Source organism: Takifugu flavidus, chromosome 18 (genome assembly GCF_003711565.1).
Source record: "Takifugu flavidus isolate HTHZ2018 chromosome 18, ASM371156v2, whole genome shotgun sequence".
Lineage (NCBI taxonomy): Eukaryota > Metazoa > Chordata > Actinopteri > Tetraodontiformes > Tetraodontidae > Takifugu > Takifugu flavidus.
In genome coordinates this window covers 520,231-539,074 of record NC_079537.1, presented here as the reverse complement: position 1 = coordinate 539,074, position 18,844 = coordinate 520,231, and the positions used below count along the sequence as shown (strand labels likewise).

General features: G+C 38.2%; 1 protein-coding gene across 2 annotated transcripts in view; it reads left to right on the top strand.

Annotated features, from left to right (window-relative positions):
- The window catches only part of LOC130515585 (myosin-10), a 44,326-nt gene that overhangs the window by 5,337 nt on the left and 20,145 nt on the right, over nt 1-18,844 (top strand). For both annotated transcript variants that reach the window (XM_057015929.1, XM_057015928.1), the window contains exons 3-6: nt 4,891-5,047; nt 15,425-15,452; nt 16,251-16,353; nt 17,647-17,739. In XM_057015929.1, the coding sequence (XP_056871909.1) occupies nt 4,891-5,047; nt 15,425-15,452; nt 16,251-16,353; nt 17,647-17,739 (381 nt within the window). The remainder of the gene's footprint in view (nt 1-4,890; nt 5,048-15,424; nt 15,453-16,250; nt 16,354-17,646; nt 17,740-18,844) is intronic.

Sequence of the window (18,844 nt, the reverse complement as noted above, 5' to 3'; positions counted from 1 at the left end):
CCAGGGATTGAACCCTTCATTTTTCAGCCCTATCCCTACAGAATGAGCTACCAGCCCCACTATTGCTAGAGGCAGTAACTCATCTGTCACCTGCCAAATACTTTAAGGAGGTTTTTATTTTAGGTTAGTTTCCCATTCTTGTGGCCTTTTGTATGGTACACCAATTTGACAGATTTGACAGATTTCTGGTTTTCAAACCTCACAGCTCCATCCGTAGGAAGCCTTTCAGGCTTTTTAGCCAACTCATCTAATGCCATGGTTTATCTGCAAAGTGGTGAGTCACAGGCGGACTGCAGTGCTACACATACTAGCCTGGCTACAAGCTGGCTTTTGTGTTTGATAAGCCTCAGCTGTCACAAATCCTCAGCATTCTTCCATGGCAGAAAGATTTTCTGTCTGTCTGCCTGCTGCCTCCCACTGCTGCTCTACTGGAGTTCAATAAATTTCTCCCACACTCGTATCTTCTTATCTTTACATAAAAACAGGAAACAGAATGGAAAGACATCTGTCTCTGTCTGTCTGCCTGCCTGCCTGCCTGCGTCCTGCCTGCCTTTCTGTCTGTCTGTCTGCCTGCCTGCCTGCCTGCCTGCCTCCTGCCTGCCTGCCTGCCTGTCTGTCTGTCTGTCTGTCTGTCTGTCTGTCTGTCTGTCTGTCTGTCTGTCTGTCTGTCTGTCTGCCTGCCTGCCTGCCTGTCGGCAGACAGACAACTTAACAAGTGTGAGTGTAGATTCAGGTATAGTATACGTTGTTCCCTTATTAGGATATTTTGCCAGCACTGAGCCTCTGAGCCCACACCTACTGTGTATGTATGACACAGTGCCATTGCTCAGACTGCATGATGCTTCATACTTGTCATTGCTTGTGGTATTTGCCACCAATGCCAAGCATAAGTTATGAGCAAAGCTGTTCAGCCACCAGCTCAATTGCCCCTTTGTCTAGAGTTACAGCATGAGCTCCTTCCCAACTTAGTGCTGACGAAGCCTCACTCTGGTAGCTGGATGTTAGCTCACTCAATGGAGAAATATTCCATTATTTCATTATTACAATGATTTAACAGCAGATTTCTCACAATCCCTTAACTAAATGAATTACTTCATTCATTTAGCTCTCAGACACCCTCATCATACTCTAAAAGTCAAAAAGGTTCAGTTGGCTTTTAACATTTATGGCTATTATAAGTGATATTGTGAATGTTTGCAGTGTGATCTGGTTCCAAACATCCTCAAATCTTGAATGATTAAATCTTACAGGCCACCTCATAAATAGTACATATCAATGAAATCATTAACTAATGATGCAAAACAAACTGAAGCTGGTTCTCAGTCTTGTTCCAACTGACTTAACGTAGGATGGATCAATTTGACCTCAAAATGAATAACAAATACATGTATTATTTTTTATTATATATACAGAATAATGCACATATTTTCCCAGTAATACACCGATCTTTGTTTTCATGCTTCACCAAGTAGATGACTAGAGATCTGCTGTAGCTGGTGTGTTTTGATATGACGCCTCCACTGTTCAGAGGAGCCCATCCTCACTGGCTAATGGTTGACTGATCAGACATGGCAGATGGTGTTGACCGTCTAGCTCAGCTGTTCTTGGCTCAACCTTCCTATCCCCTGGATCTGATTTCACAGTAGAAATGTCACCTTGTCTTCCTCTGGGCTGAGCACATGTTGGTTAGACCACTATAACTGTAAATCAACAATACGCTTTCTTGTCTTGCCAACAGTGTTCCCGTCAGTGTTCCTCTCCTCTCTATTTCAATAATGAGCCAGCTTTTAAAAAAAATAAAATAAAATAAAATGTTTTCTAAGTTTTGGAATTGCAGCACTAAACATAGCAGAGTAGAGGGAGTGCCTACATTACTAGACTTTCTCTTTCTAGAAATATTACTGAAGATTTGGATTGGATTTTGGATTATTTTCACCATTAAAAAGTGGAACTTAATGGTCCAAGTTAATATATATTTAGCATTAATTAATGTAATGAGCCCACTTATTCCTGTGGTTAGCTATGTCCATATTTGAGCTACACTGTAGTGAGATTGCCACATGTTGTTCTCAAGTTATTTTACTTTATGTAAACTTTATACATTTGAAATCTGTTAATGGCACACCTAGTTTTTGGATTAAAAACTGAAAAGATTTCCAGTTGCTGTTGAGAGAGTGGAGAGTTAGGATGTCAGCATGCCATTTTCTCTCATAAAATATGTAACATCTCTACATCATTTGTTAAATAGATTTTCATAAAGCAACCTTATCAACCTCATTTTAACAGTGTGAATTCTTAATAAAAAATGGTTCTAGCCTGACAGTTGCTGGACAAAAATTGATGAAGTTTGACTTGGCTTTGAAAAATGGTTGATCAAGAGCATGATATGTTGTTAGTCTGCATTAAAGGAAGCATGTGTTTTTCAAAGGAAGAGCCAGTTCACAAGTCTGGCTTTGGCTGCTGTGATGTGGTCGGCAGCAGGAAGATCAACTTGAAAGATGGATTTTTTTTGGACCATTGGTGCATCCAACACAAAAGCTATGTGAACATCAAATATGAGTGCACCTCATAAATCATTGCTTTACAGTGAGAACATCATAAAAATATTGAAGAAAGGGCTTCTGAAATTTTTACTTTAGCTAAAAGGTTGTCTGCCAGTCAAAATGCATGATGACATTGTTAAATATTTTAATAACAAATAATACTAACCTATTACACATGCTGGCTGTCAAGTATCAGTAAGAATTATACTTTTATTAATCATCGATAAATGTATTATTTTAAATCTATTTTTCCTGCTCATGGTCTTAGTTTTGCCATTGATATTACTGGGATATTGTATGTGTCTGATTATGTTAGTACCAGTTTTGCTTTGTTTTCCATACCTTCTTTTCTGGTTCCTTATTCTAGCATGTGGTAAAACATAGTTTTTAAAGCAGCATCTATTGTATTAAAAGTGACTAGCAATAGATGAATTGGTTATAAAGAAAAGTAAACTACAGTATTTTGTAATATTAAAAACTAATGATCACACCATGCACTGCTTAACAGATTCTAGGAGCCCCCAATGCCTCCTGTGACCACTTTTAATAGATTTCATTGTCAAGCACTGTGTGTAAAGTTCATATGGCATTTGTTTTGTTGCAAATTAGCACCCACAGTGACTGGAAACCAGGTTTTCTATAACTATTGGTGTTTAGTTGATCTTTATTAGAGATTTAATTCATTCATTTCAGTTTACACAATACAAGCAGAAAACATTCAGTACTGGACCACACTTTCAACACATTCATACCTGTTGCCTGTTCAGCACACGACACCAGGGCTTTACTGTGTGCTGCATATATATATTTACTTCTTGCACTTGATGTGTGCATATTGTGTTTCTCTGGTAATCTTGGGTCCTGCTTGCTGCAAATGGTGGTTCTGGTGGTCAGATGGATGGTGCATCAGCATTCTGTTCCTGTATCCTGTTCCTGCTACAGAGGCTGGGGGTCTTGGAACATGCTGTGTTCTCTGGATTTGACATCCCACCAGTGCCTCAATTAGTGCAACCAGTGATAATTAACTGGATGGAATCTGAGATTAAAATCAGGATAGAACTCTTGATGTCCTGCACGTGAGTGTGTGCCATCGATGCCCTGGCTCCCTTCTCACACTGACAACCATGCTGAGGGGTCATTATTTTGTAAAAGGACCTTCAGGTTCCTCATTTTTTTAACATCCACATTTCATCGCTTCTTCACCGCTAGCTGCCGAGGGGCTGGCTCTGGAACTGGCTGCTGACAGGCTGTTCCAGAGGCCCCTCTTTGTTTTGGAATTAGTGGAAGCTCAGTCTTAAGTTATTCTTTAAAGTTGGCTTGGCTCTGAATTTTTACAAATCTTTTTGAAACCTCTTCTTCTACGTAAACGCAAGCTTCTCTCTTTCTAAAAAATAATTGTAAGGTCCTCTTAGTCAGGAACCTGGTCATCTTGGAGGAACTACATCGGCAAAGCTCTATTTAGTGTACCCATTACCCATTTCCTGTGGACTTAACCTTTCTAACACCATGAGAATCCATTCCATGTTTCATGTGAGCTGCCTCAAAACCTGCTCAGGAGAGCAATCTGGAGAACACTCTCTGTAATATAAATGTGTTGGGAGGGTGTCGGGTCATTAAAAGTGTGGTCTGTAGATCGTTACAAAGCTCGTTAAACTGACCAGCATGGTGACAGACTTTTCAGATTTGAGTTTACTCCGGTGACATTACAGATGTTGTTTCCCTCTTCCAGATTAACAGCAAGAATATAGTGTAATGATCCACAAAGACCATTTGCTGTAGATAAATCCGGTTGTACAGTCTGTAATCTCGTGGAGCACCCAATCTAATGTTTCCTATGTCAGGTACAATTAAACAGACTGTTTAGAAATTGAAGACATTAACTGGACGGGAGTGTCCATGTGTAAAGTTTTGAAGTATGTGTTCATCTTAACATCCCCAGAACAGTTGGCAGACATTTGCTCTGCATACAGTAATGACAGACATATGTCTGTCATTATCTGCCTGTCATCTGTTTTAATGCAAACCGGGTAATGTGTATACCAATGAGAAGCAGTTCAATGATTATAATTTTTTGATTCTTTTTAATGACTGAATGAACACTGTGTGAACTTTAAAACACAAACAATGATCATAAATAAATTAATCCACTAGCTATTGAGGAGGGACATTATGTTTTTTGTAAATCAGTGAGGAGGTACATTTAATTTAAAAAAAAAAAAAAGCTAATAGATTTAGTACATCACATACTATAGATATTCTTTTCATTTGTGTAAATTGTGCCTGGTTCTGTTTCTACTTTTAGATGTTTTTAATTTTTAAATGTCTGTTTTTTTTGTGTATATCACAGACATACTCGGGTCTCTTCTGTGTGGTAATTAACCCCTACAAGAACCTACCCATCTATTCGGAGAACATCATTGAGATGTATAGAGGGAAGAAGAGGCACGAAATGCCTCCACACATCTACGCCATCTCCGAGTCAGCATACCGCTGCATGCTTCAAGGTATGACAGACATTTTTCCCACCATAAATGGCTTTCACTCCCACACCGTCAGGTTCTTTTTGTGAGTCCATGTTGAGCGGAATCATCAGGTTTACAGTGCACATCATTGGATTGGTTTTCATTCTTATCTTTCAACCTTCGTACCTACTAAGGTAAGAGAAGTGTGAGAGCAAATGATTCAAGATTTTAGTCTGAGGCTTATGGAGCATCACAGCAAACAGATCATGCTGACAACAAACACAACAGGAATATCATGATAACACATGAAATTAGTGCATGTATTAAGCGTGTGAACGGTCATTAGGGTCAGAGAAAATGTCTTATGTTGTAAATCACCTGTTAAGATGCTGCTGTTTTCATAATGAGTGTCAGGAGCTGAGATTAGATCCACTTTGTGTCTGATAAATTTATTTTGGAAGGTCTGATGTTGAACTGCTGTGATGAGGAAAGAATCATTCAAGAATCATTCAATCAGAGTTACTGTAGGGTCCACATACATGGACATATTCACCTAGGCCATTTCTTTACTAAAGCTCTCTCGTTTACTTGCATTGCTTTCTTTGTCATCTATTGCTCATCAGTGGAGATCTTCCATCTGTTCTGCTAACCCTTGCAAAAAAGGAGTGAAACAGCAGACAATGGAATGAGGTCACTGCCATCCCAGCATTCCATAGCACATTGTGCTAAATTCTAGAAGATGAATCACAGTCTATTTTTTAAATGGTCATTCAAATGACCGTTACCATCATCTGATCTTTTAAGCAAGGAAGCATCACAATGAATACCTGTGTGTGGGGTTCAAATGACCTTCTAGAATCACAAGTAGAGATGTTAATTGTTGAATGACAGTTGTTTTGGGCTTTTCTAATAATAATATAGAACTGCAAGACTGGTGTTTTTTATGGGTTATATTTTCTTTGGTCTTCTCACATTGGATGTTCTTGCTGAAGGAGTAAGTGGTGTGTTATATACCAAAGGTATTGTATATTCACCAATTTCTAAAGAACATTTTCATAGCCTTTTTACTTGACTGGAGATTCAACATTCTACTTGCAGCTTTTTAGTTTTGTGGTGGATCCCAATTAATTTATTTTTTTTAAATTTGTCAGAGAATAAATTTGGAATAAAATAAAAAAAACAGCATAAACTAAATCTTTATTTATATAGCGTCTTATACAATCAAAATTGTTTCAAGACGCTTTCCAGAATCCCAGGGCCTAACCCCAGACAAGCAACAGTGGCAAGGAAAAACTCCCCTTTAACAGGAAGAAACCTTGAGCAGGATCAGGCTCATGTAGGGGACCCTCCTGCTGATGGCCGGCTGGGTAAAGAGAGAGGAGAGGAGAGGAGAGGAGAGGAGAGGAGAGGAGAGGAGAGGAGAGGAGAGAGAGAGAGGAGGAGAGAGGAGAGGAGAGGAGAGGAGAGGAGAGGAGAGGAGAGGAGAGGAGAGGAGAGGAGGAGGAGAGGAGAGGAGAGTCAAACTAATAAGTTTGACTCTTGCCATCCTCCAGGTTCTATTGCTTCCTTCATGTGACAGGCAGCTTGTATTCAATCCCCTCATAAATATAAAGTTTAGTTCTTTGCTGGAAGTAGCATTATTAAAATGCATATAAATTAAATATCAATTGTCATCATTAGTCATATTTTCACTGCTAATGTTTTAGTGATATTAGTTTTTTCTCTGCTACATTGCGTGTTGACACGTAGGTACAGGGTCAGGATTCAAGTAAGGCAAAGTCCGTTTACTCAGTCCAAAAAAAACATAAACCAGGAAGGGAGAAAATTAGACTCGGAGGTGGGTAAAGAACTCGGTTCAACTGCTAGGAGTTTCTCAAGGGAGAATGCTGCAAGACCATCTGGCACAGAAGGGAAGGGAAAACTGCTTATATACAAGAGGTGGAGACACAGGTGGAAAACATTAGGGCGGGCATTCCAATCACACAGGCGGGAACCTTGACAGGAAGATGAGAATGACAAGAGACTTCAAAATGAAACAGGATGTGGGGAAGACAAGGACAAAAACCTGTCTAAGGAGCAGGTACTACACTAACTGGTCCTGACAAGCTGGCATTTGTTTGTTTGTCTTGAGAAAATAACTCAAAAAGTTATGAATGGATTTTAAATTTAATTTTCAGGAAACATTAATGATGGGCTAAGGAAGATCCCAGTAAACCCTGATGTTGTGGATTCTTGAGGGACTTTGAGATTTGTATCTTCCAAAGATAATATGTAAAGATCAAGGCCAAGGGACTTGCACCCTAGCATGTTACTGCCTATATACTGCTTATACTGCCTATATAGCTTATACTATGGGTGTAAGGCGCAATATGTGGGAAAATGGGCTTGTTAACTAATCCTGGCAAATGCACAGGATACCAGCCTAGTGTTAGAGTTTCTATTTTAATTATGCTCTTGATATCCTGGCATTAACACTCTTAAAGTAACTTGTGTTTTTCTTCCCTGTAACTCAGAGGGGTTTTTTTTGCCATTTTTTAGTAGCTTGTCATTCTTTAGTCAACTCATCTTTATAAAGCACTTTACAACAACAGTGTGCTAAAGTGCTGTAAAGGAATAAAAAGACAAGAAAAACAAATAAATCAATAAAAGACAATAAAACTCACAAACAATAAAATGCAGCTCCATGTAAGGGGTTAAAAAACCAAAGAAGTTAGATTGTAGGAAGCTTTAAAAACAGCAAGTGTAACTTTGTATTCTGCCCAATGGGTAACTACATATACATACTCAGTCTAATTAATAATCATAATTTAATCTATGTATTGTTCTCAGTAAAATGTATCCCACACATATTTGGAATTCAGGAAAACTTAAAGACAACTGGCCTCAATATTAAAGTGGACTGTGAGTTTATGTCTGAGCTGCTATAGGAGAGATGAGGATATCAGTCCGAATAAAATGGTGAAAAGGTAAAAAAAAAAAAAATCAACAAAACCAAGAAATGAAGACAACAAGGATACAGGCCACAGTGAAAAGGGGGCAGAGTTATGAGTGAGTCAGACCAGAGGGTACAGGGGAAATGCAAAGGGGGTGGCCACCATTGTGTTGCACAATGGTGGCTTTGTACAGTCTAAAGGGGGGCTGGGGCCAGGGTGCTGTGTTTGTGAGTGAGTGGGTGCAGATGGGGAGGTTTGGAGCCAGAGGTCTTCACGGGAAATTAGGCCTCTTGTTAGGCAGAGAGGCATGGAGAGACGGTGTGGTGCAAGGCACACCCTGAACCCAAATGACAGGACTTTTAGAATTTTAGAATCAAAATTCATCGGCTTTGGCAATAGAGGAAATGGCATCACAGCTGGCATGTAGCACAGCAGTAGGGCGCACAAAAATGTAAAAAATGATAACAAAGCAATAGTCTGAAACACACAAAACAGGGCAAAGTGACTACAAATGCAATTGCAGAATTGATAATGTTAAGTCAGACCAATGCTGACAAATTATTTGCTATCATTAGCTATTTTTGGCTAAATACTAAATAGGCTTTGAAAGTGTTCTTGAAGAGTCACAACTCAAGATTTTCTCTAGGCTTCTTTCTCAGTTAGGCACATGGTTCAGACTTGATGGAAGTGGGTTTACTCAGAATGGTTTTGTTCAGTGTGTCACTTTGAGTGCTTAAATTTGGTCATAATGTGCTTATACTTGTAGCTTCTGTTGTGTGAATGACTTATCTCTGCTGAGCAGCAAGGCTTTGCATTGTGATATAAGAGGTGCCAGTATAAACACACACGGAACAAGTCTTGACCAATTGGATCATGGTGGACCTAGCCATTACAAAGAAGCACTGTGGACAAAACAAGCTCCCCATTGGCAACCATCTGCAATCCATTACTTGGCAAATTACATTTGGCTTATCTCTTTCAACTGTTTTTCCTCATTTTTATTGACTTAACAATAGAAATTCACAAATCTCTCTTGTCTTAGGCTGGATAATAACATTACTGACATTGTAGCACATTCATTTTTTGGGTCGTGAGTATTAGAATTAACAAAATGTAACATTGATTGCACGTTGACTTCCTGGAAGAATATGAGACATTTGATAATGTGACCTGAAAAACAGGACATAACTGATGCAAATGTCATTTTCAAGTTTTTCTGTACTTATTTTTAAATGTTTAGGAAATTTTAGGAGTTGATACATTTTTGTCTGACAGTTACCAACATGAGATATTAACTGTTACATTTTTATTATGTCCTTTCTGGTCTTTTAGGAAATTTAATTGATAGTAGAATTTTTTTTCATAATCTGTGTAAACATAGTAATATCATCACATGTAGTAAATTAAGTTGTGCATAAATAAGTCTTTTAACAGCGCCAAAAGCTGTTGGAATAACGTAAGTGTATTTCTTCAAAGTGCTTGAAATTGATCTTAGAGAATGTGGACAAAACCTGTAAATGAGGGTCTGAATATGTTCACTGTTCCTAAAATACAAATTAAATACCCGCCAGCCCTCCTGTTGGAAATCCACACTAATATGGATTTTGTTCTTTGGAAACAGCTGGTTCTCTCAAACGATGCGTCTCTCATTCCATGTCCCACTCATCTCCTCGTGTGTTTTCTGTTGTTCCCTGCCATTTATGTGCATTTTTGTTTCCCCAAAAAAAGCCACAAGCTGTAGTACTGAAACCATTTAAGCTTCATGAAGCAGCCTGAACCCACCTCTTACCAGATGTGAGCTTCTCATTCACTGGTAATTTGAGCCATATGTCTGTTCCACCATCCACCATTTCACCAGACTGTTGACATCTTGTCCCTGCCATGTTTTCATATAGCTGGGTGCATATTTTCTGTTCAGAAAACATGAACCAAATTGAATGAAGCCTAGAGAAGCATCATGTTTCAGAGCTTTTTTTCATATCTCAGGGATTTATTACCCACCAGTCTAGATGTTCACCTTACAAAACGATGTGAGAACTCAACACCTCTTTCTGACTTGATAACCCAAATTAATACCTTGCAGACCCTTCTCATTCACCAAAAGCATTTCATATATGCCTTGTGAGAATTCAAAATAGATTACCGTACTGTTTGTTTCTTCTGTAAACTTATCACGATACAATCTTGTGATCCAGAACAGACTAATATTATTTCTGATAATATCAATCTCTGTGTTATCAGCTGCCAGCACACTGATTGTGAATCAGCTTTAAGATGGTGCTTTCAATTCAAACAAGTTGAAACCAAAAATACTTGTAGTCAAATTCTCAAATGACAGAACAATCTTATTTATAACTCCTCTAGACACCATATGCTGCTATAGGTTCTTTACTATATCACCCATTCCATTCTCCAACAAGCTAATTACTGTAAAATATTGAATATTACATATAGAATATTTAATATTTAATATTATATAATATTCACATTGTTGACAACACCATAGCTGATCCCCATTTCCTCTTAATGCTAAAGTGTAACATCAAGATGCTGGTAGGAAACGTGTGGTCCACACCCAAGAGGCCCCAGCAATGGTAGAGAGAAACACTAGGGCATTTGAGTTCCAGGACCACACACACGTGTGTGTGTGTGTGGTGTGTGTGTGTGTGTGTGTGTGTGTATGTGTGCGTGCATGCGTGTGTGTGCGTGCGTGCGTGTATACAATAAACAATTACCATTTATTTGAAAAGCCTTGCAAAACCAATTTATTCATAGTGTTGCCTAGTCTTAATTTATCCTTAAGCCTAGTTCATAGATTAGTTGGCCCTTATTTATTAAGTACACAAGGTAATACAAAAGAAGAAGGCGAGAGAGAGAGAGAGATGCACAAATTGTGAGTCATCTCATTAAGGATTTCTGCCCTGTGTGTGGGACCTGTGAATGAATGCCAGGCAGCTGCTTTATTGCATATTTATTACATAACAGCTGAGCTCTTAAAGCCTTTAGTGAGACATTGCTACAACTACCTCATGTAGGGTAAACTGCAGTTCAGCCAGACAACTCTGGATTAAACCAAAAGCTTTGCGCACGATTATTTGCAAAATTAAGAGATCATCAATTTAGCAACATAGATGCAGGGTTTTTCATTTTCCAATTCCAGGATTTTACCAGTTTTCACGAGTTCATGTATGAAAAGATTGTTAAAGATGTGATGAAACAGCTTTACTGTTGTAGGTTTTTGCACAGTACTTGCTGTTTAATACTAGTGTACTTACATTCAAATAATGCACAATAGCAGATGCTGTATAGCTTTTTAATAGGTCAGTGCTGATTTTTCTTTTCTTGTGGATTATTAGTGTGTTTGTGATTGCATGCACGTATAGCACAGCTTCAAACACTCAGGGGAGATTTTAATATCTACAAATTGATCCACAGTATCATATTTATTTGAAAGGTAGACATTTGTGCTGTAATTCAAATGTTTAATTTCAAATCATCATGAATTCATGGAGTTGCTTAAGAGGTGGTCTTGAGATTTCTTGTGGCAACATAAAACTCTTAAACTCTTGTGTGTCCTTGCTGAGCTAAATGTTTGGAGCTATAGATTTTAAAGTGGTTAATTGGAAGAGAACATGACTTAACAGGGCTGGTGGACAGAATACCAACCCCACTGAGATTTTGAACGTGCTGAACTAAAACTGCTTAAGTGAAAGGACAAAAGGTGAACACGAGCGAGGAAGAGACACAGGTGATAGATTTCTGCTGTTTCAGTGTGGCTGTTGCTGGATGTAGCGCGTGAATGACCTCCTCTATTGCCTGGACGCTGTTGTGATTAGCTTCAGAGGCCTCAAAGTGACAGTTAGATACTGCAGAACACTTTCCAGAGAGAGCTGATCGTTACTTTCACTGTCTGGGAATGTGAATGAGCCCCCACCCCCAAAAGCCTTCCCTTGTTCTCGTTCACATTGTTTATGTTTCTGTTGCTCTCTGCCTCACACACACTCACACTCACACGCACGCGCACACACACACACTTTCTTTGTTCATCAAGTGTAGAAGAAGCAATTAACATGTTTCTTCAACACAGTTTATTCTTTATTCTCTTGTAATACAGACATATTTCCCTGGATACAATATGCATTTTAATGTGTTTACGACTGGGTACCTGCTGAGAGCTGTTTACCGAACTTTATTTCTCTTTGGATTTCCAGCCATGTTCAGTAGTTGCTGTGGCACAAGAACTTCATTGGATTCAGTTAAATTTTATTAGTTTTAATAAAAACAGTTGTGAGTGTTTGAGCTATTGTGTTATTGTGTATAAGCCTCCTTTTCTCTCTTGGCATCATTTTTAAGTGTTCTTTGAAAATGTTTGGTTGTGTTGAAGTAATGTGGAACATAAATGCGAACATTCTGTGTCAATTTACATGTTTTCATGACCAAGACAGCAAACATTTTACTGCACAGCTTCCGGTATCTGTAGATTAAAGTCTTTTTGCTTTTGCAAGTAAAATTACAATATTGTACTTCATTTTTTTAGGGGGACTTTTTCTACGCATGCAAATCACATTACATGTAAGTGGCTTTAAGCCACGAGGAATTATTAGCCAACCATTATACAGAATATAATTACTAATATCACTGTGAAACCACCTTTTTTAAATTCAAAAGTTTTTTGTATTGACAAACCATATATGGATATCATCCTTTCTCTGTTAAGAGCCACTTACTCACACCCTGTCTGATCTTCAGTTCATCAGAGGACACACACAAACACACACACTCCAATTAGAGTCTCCAATCAATGTAATGTGCATGAATTTGAATTTTGAGAGTAACCCAAAGGACCTGGAGAAAACCCTAATCTTAATAGTTATACATGGTACATATTGATATTAATAAATGAATAATTATATAACATGGTATTCAACTTCGGCGTGATTTTGGTGGTGTCAATTCTGTTATTATTTCGCATGTGTGTTGTTGTTTTTTTGTGTAATTTAAGGATAAGTTAAGAAAAAGCTGATCTGATTCCAGTTCGGTTTTCATATTTGGAAAAAACTCAAAGGTTTTATAGGCATGTCCGTCTCTTTTTGCACACTAGTTGACGGTTTTGTTGTAATTGTTGCAGAATAGTCAAGTGTTTACTGAAGACACATAATGTCGTGTGCAAACTGGTTCTACCTCTGGACCTGTTAAATTTTTGTTTTTCACATTAATGGAAGCTTATGTAGTGTTTGAATAATCACACAGTGTTGAGAAATGCAAGTTTTTGTAAAAAACAAAACAAAACTTTGTGCATCTAAAAGAGGCTCTTAAGGGTGTGTGTGAGTGTGTGTGCATGCATGCGAGAGTGCATGTTTCAAAAGTTTAAAATAGTAACTAATATCTCAAGCATTGCTTTTAGAATAGGTTTGATGTTGACTCTTATCCTATTGTTGTTTAGAATGCTAAGGAAGGACTTAAGGACTTTCAGGGGTTTAGATTCCATACTTCAGTAAGCACATCTAATCCTGTCATCTGGATTTGAGTCCGAATTCCTTAGATGATAGGTGTTCTAGTTCAGGTTACAAGGTGTGAGTTTATTAGCATTACACAGCATGGCTCTGCAGGGAAGTCTACACAAAAGTATTCGGAAATGAGCTGGTGGTAAGAAATAAATGACTGTGACTTAATTAGACTGTGACTTAATTAGACTTTGCATTTCCCCTGTACCCTCTGGTCTGACTCACTCATAACTCTGCCCCCTTTTCACTGTGGCCTGTATCCTTGTTGTCTTCATTTCTTGGTTTTGTTGATTTTTTTTTTTTTACCTTTTCACCATTTTATTCGGACTGATATCCTCATCTCTCCTATAGCAGCTCAGACATAAACTCACAGTCCACTTTAATATTGAGGCCAGTTGTCTTTAAGTTTTCCTGAATTCCAAATATGTGTGGGATACATTTTACTGAGAACAATACATAGATTAAATTATGATTATTAATTAGACTGAGTATGTATATGTAGTTACCCATTGGGCAGAATACAAAGTTACACTTGCTGTTTTTAAAGCTTCCTACAATCTAACTTCTTTGGTTTTTTAACCCCTTACATGGAGCTGCATTTTATTGTTTGTGAGTTTTATTGTCTTTTATTGATTTATTTGTTTTTCTTGTCTTTTTATTCCTTTACAGCACTTTAGCACACTGTTGTTGTAAAGTGCTTTATAAAGATGAGTTGACTAAAGAATGACAAGCTACTAAAAAATGGCAAAGAAAACCCCTCTGAGTTACAGGGAAGAAAAACACAAGTTACTTTAAGAGTGTTAATGCCAGGATATCAAGAGCATAATTAAAATAGAAACTCTAACACTAGGCTGGTATCCTGTGCATTTGCCAGGATTAGTTAACAAGCCCATTTTCCCACATATTGCGCCTTACACCCATAGTATAAGCTATATAGGCAGTATAAGCAGTATATAGGCAGTAACATGCTAGGGTGTAAGTCCCTTGGCCTTGATCTTTACATATTATCTTTGGAAGATACAAATCTCAAAGTCCCTCAAGAATCCACAACATCAGGGTTTACTGGGATCTTCCTTAGCCCATCATTAATGTTTCCTGAAAATTAAATTTAAAATCCATTCATAACTTTTTGAGTTATTTTCTCAAGACAAACAAACAAATGCCAGCTTGTCAGGACCAGTTAGTGTAGTACCTGCTCCTTAGACAGGTTTTTGTCCTTGTCTTCCCCACATCCTGTTTCATTTTGAAGTCTCTTGTCATTAAGTAATTTTCGCATTTTTCGCATTTCTAGTTTTTCTCAGGAACATTATTCACATTCCATTAATTGTATTTGCTCATGATAATTTTACCCATTATTGTGGAGCAGTTGTACCTGCTTGTTGATGCCAATCTTGCAGATGATTTTAAAGTGGGAAACAAATATATTTCTCCATGACTTGCTAAACTGGCCATCCTTATAATGGTATTCGTAAACTGATGAGGCTAAACTAGCTTCTCTGCAGTCATGACTTCTTATCAACTGAAACTGCTGTGTGGAATGTAATTCAAATGGTAAAATTGTTTACAAAATGTGTCGGAAATGGATGGCAACATCATCCTGTCTTAACCTATTAAAGTTGATTTTGTGCCAAATATACATACATGAATATACTGTACATACACATATATATATAATCCCTCCTGTAAAGATTTTGCAGTTCTTTTCATTCTAGAGATGTTGTCTTGAATTGGCTTTGAAAACAAACTGAATTTAATGTTATAAATGTCTCTTGGGGTGATTTAATTTTTTTGTGTGAAGCTAATTGTTCTGTTTTTATTGTTATTTTGCTTGAAACTAAAGAAATAGTTCAGAGTATATAATAAATGTTGGTTAGATCAGGGGTGCATTTACAAAATGTCTGACAAATGCTGAGTTCACCAATCTTTTAAATTTAAGTTGATAAGTAAAAGCATAAAGAAAGAAATGTTTCCTTTTTTAACAGATCGTGAGGACCAATCAATACTTTGCACGTAAGTACTCTCCATCCCTTTTGTTTCTGCACTTTCTTTTGCTTAAGTAAAACCTGTTTACCTTTCATATATTCTAAATAGACTGAAACTAGAAATGAATGTTTCCCCTACAATTTAACACTAGTATTCAGTTTTTGCTAACCAGTATAGTGACAACGGCCCCTGTGTGTCAATGATCTGCCTGTCAATTCTTGTGCAGAAAGTGTTTGCTATGTCGTAGGTGCAGTGGAGCTAATAGTACGCTAGGAAAAAGCCACTGGTATGCAGTATTGTTGGCTTGGTTTCAGCATCAGCCCCAGTGTTTTAGGCCTCTGCCTGTGCACAGCTCTATCATTAAAGAAGAACCCAAAGCCTGGAAAAAATTACCCACCAAACCATCAAATTCTGCTGTAAAACAGACTGACCAAAGAAAAAATGAATTTAGATAGCAGCAGCCAATGGTCCAAAATCTTTTTTTCTTAGTTTCTTTTGTGGGCTTCATTCAGCCACACACTTCTGACCACAACCTTAAGACAAAGTAATTATGTTGAATCGATAAAATAGGGTGGTGGTAGTTCTGTCGTTAAGATTTTACTTTTAGTTTCTTTTTGTACTTCGCTAGACTGAAACTTGCTTGATTGAGGTTACGGTCGATAGGCCAGTGAATCTAATCCATGTCTGCATAGAGAGGCTGTCGTCATTATTTTTTCAGGAGTGAAGAGTAAGGCAGTTAATTAAAAATGAAGTCTGTTTATTTTAACTCCGGTCACAGAGTTGTCATGTATGTGTTCTCGTGTTGTGGCTCTTGCTTGTTTTTAGAGGGGAATCAGGAGCTGGCAAGACAGAAAACACTAAGAAGGTTATCCAGTACCTGGCGCATGTTGCCTCCTCACACAAAGGCCGCAAGGACCACAGCATTCCTGTGAGCGCACGACTGTCCTCATTTTCTCGTTTTTTTCCTGCTGTTCTCGAAAACATAACCAGGCTGTATTAGTGCTTACTGTCTGGTGAATATCAACAGAATAATAAAGTAATTGAGCCAATAGTCTATCTCAAACTAACAAAACATAAATCCTGCCAAATTTACCTTCACCAAATTAACATCATACATATGAACATCGGTTTATGAAGATATCCCTTTGGATCATCCTAGAACATGTATTGCCTCCCATAAAACAGCAAATTAATTAAAATAACAAATTATAATTCATAAGCTGCAATTATTTACATATACAACTGTTGTGTTAAATGAATTTAGGCAGCACTATGATATGCAGCAATATGAGTGGAAATGGGACTTGTACCCTGGTCCTCTTAATGTTTTATGCTGGAATTATAGTAGGAAAATTAGGAGGAAAAAAAGAAAAATGATTTGGGGATGATTTTGTATTGTTCCCTTCAGTTAAGTTCTTTAGCGCTGTGCATTAAATTAAGCTAAACAGTGTTCAGAAATGAAGGTGGGGACACAATCAATCATGCACTACGCTATAACCACTATAACAGAGTTAGCTATGTGTTTGTTGCACTGTTTGCCTTCAAACTAGTTTAATTCTGTGTCACACTAGTGCCTGGGAACAGGTTTAGAGAAGGTAAAAGCAGGGAAGATTTGAGATCTGCAGAAGAAAAGTGGTTTTGAAAGAAGGGGAAATTTGAGAAAAGTGCAGAGTAAAATGGTCCAACATGCACTAGAATAACCTGCCTTTTATCCAAGTAATAAAAACAACACTCTAAAATTTACAAAATGCTGAAAAGACCCATCCTCAAACGTAAGAAAAGGCATTTTTATGCTTGTAATTTGTTGCTTTCTGGCAATGCTGGAAAACCATGGGAATCTATAGGAAACGTCAGGATCACAGAATCTTGCCAGCAACAGTAGAGCATGTGTGAAAACATAGACATTCCATTGCTTTTGTGGTTTCCCAAGTTCCCTCAAACTATTTGGTTTGTCTTGGGCTGTTAACATATTGAGTTTGCTTGACAAAATCACATTGTGCTGCTACTCAGTAAAGCAGAGCCAACAGATACATGATGAACTGCTGACCATCTGAAAGATTGATGCGCTGTAGTTCCTTGACCACATGATTTTCTCTAGAAAAAGATTATTTACCATCAACACATGTAGCTTTTGGCAGATAAAGTAGAATGCAATGATACTTCCACACATCTAGATGTTATAGAGTCAGTAGCCTTTTAATCTCTTTGTCTCTCTCCTCAGGGGGAGTTAGAACGCCAGCTGCTCCAAGCCAACCCCATCCTCGAATCTTTTGGCAACGCCAAAACAGTGAAAAATGACAATTCGTCACGCTTTGTGAGTTTCAGTTTTTTTCTTTAGTTGAATATGTGTGGGAAAACATCTGTAAAGAAAACACATTTTGCATTTGGTTGCATCTACAATAATGTTCACAGTCAACTGCTAACACTCATTTTCCTTCATCTAATGTCTGCTCTTCTTTCAGTAAACTGAAGGTAAAGTTCATCTGTAAAATTATGATGCTAGAGTCAGCTGATAATTCCTTTTATGCTTTTATGAAATACGGACACCTACAACTAGTTATTATCTTAGCATTTGAAAGGATCATACCAAAGGAGAGGAGTGAGGTGACCAATGGGGCTGACTAGTGTTATCATGCCGGTGTTCTTTTTCTGTTGTGACTTTAAAACAACAAACACTGTAGTTGAAAATGGTCGCCCGCTGTGTGATGTGAGAAACACTGAAGATGAGCAGTAGGCAGATATCTCATATCGTCAGGAAGGCCCAAATCAAATCAAATCAAATCAAATCAATCTTTATTTATATAGCGTCAACCAAAATTGTTTCAAGGCGCTTTCCATAATCCCAGGACCTAACCCCAGACAAGCAACAGTGGCAAGGAAAAACTCCCCTTTAACAGGAAGAAACCTTGAGCAGGACCAGGCTCATGTAGGGGGACCCTCCTGCTGATGGCCGCTCCGAAGGCGGCGATACCTGTAAATGAATAGAGAAGGGGGGGCAGAAAAACTACACAGGAATCAGCATAACTAGTCTGCTTGATGAGGAGGAGGAGAGGAGAGGAAACCATGACCCAGTGGGGGGGTGACAGAGGCCTGTCAGGTGATCATGTTTCCGGACCCCGGCAGCCTTGGCCTATAACAGCATAACTAAGATGTTAACCTAATGATTAGACGACCCCCTAAGTATGATAATTTGTCTGTCTATGATAGTAACTGGAACTACAGAATTAGTAACAATAAGCTTTTTCAAAGAGGTAGGTTTTAAGTCTAATCTTAAAAGTAGCGAAGGCGTCAGCCTCCCGTACCTGGACAGGGAGCTGGTTCCATAGCAGGGGGGCCTGGTAGCTAAATGCTCGGCCCCCCATTCGACTCCTAGAAACTCTGGGAACCACAAGTAGACCAGCATTCTGAGAGCAGAGCGG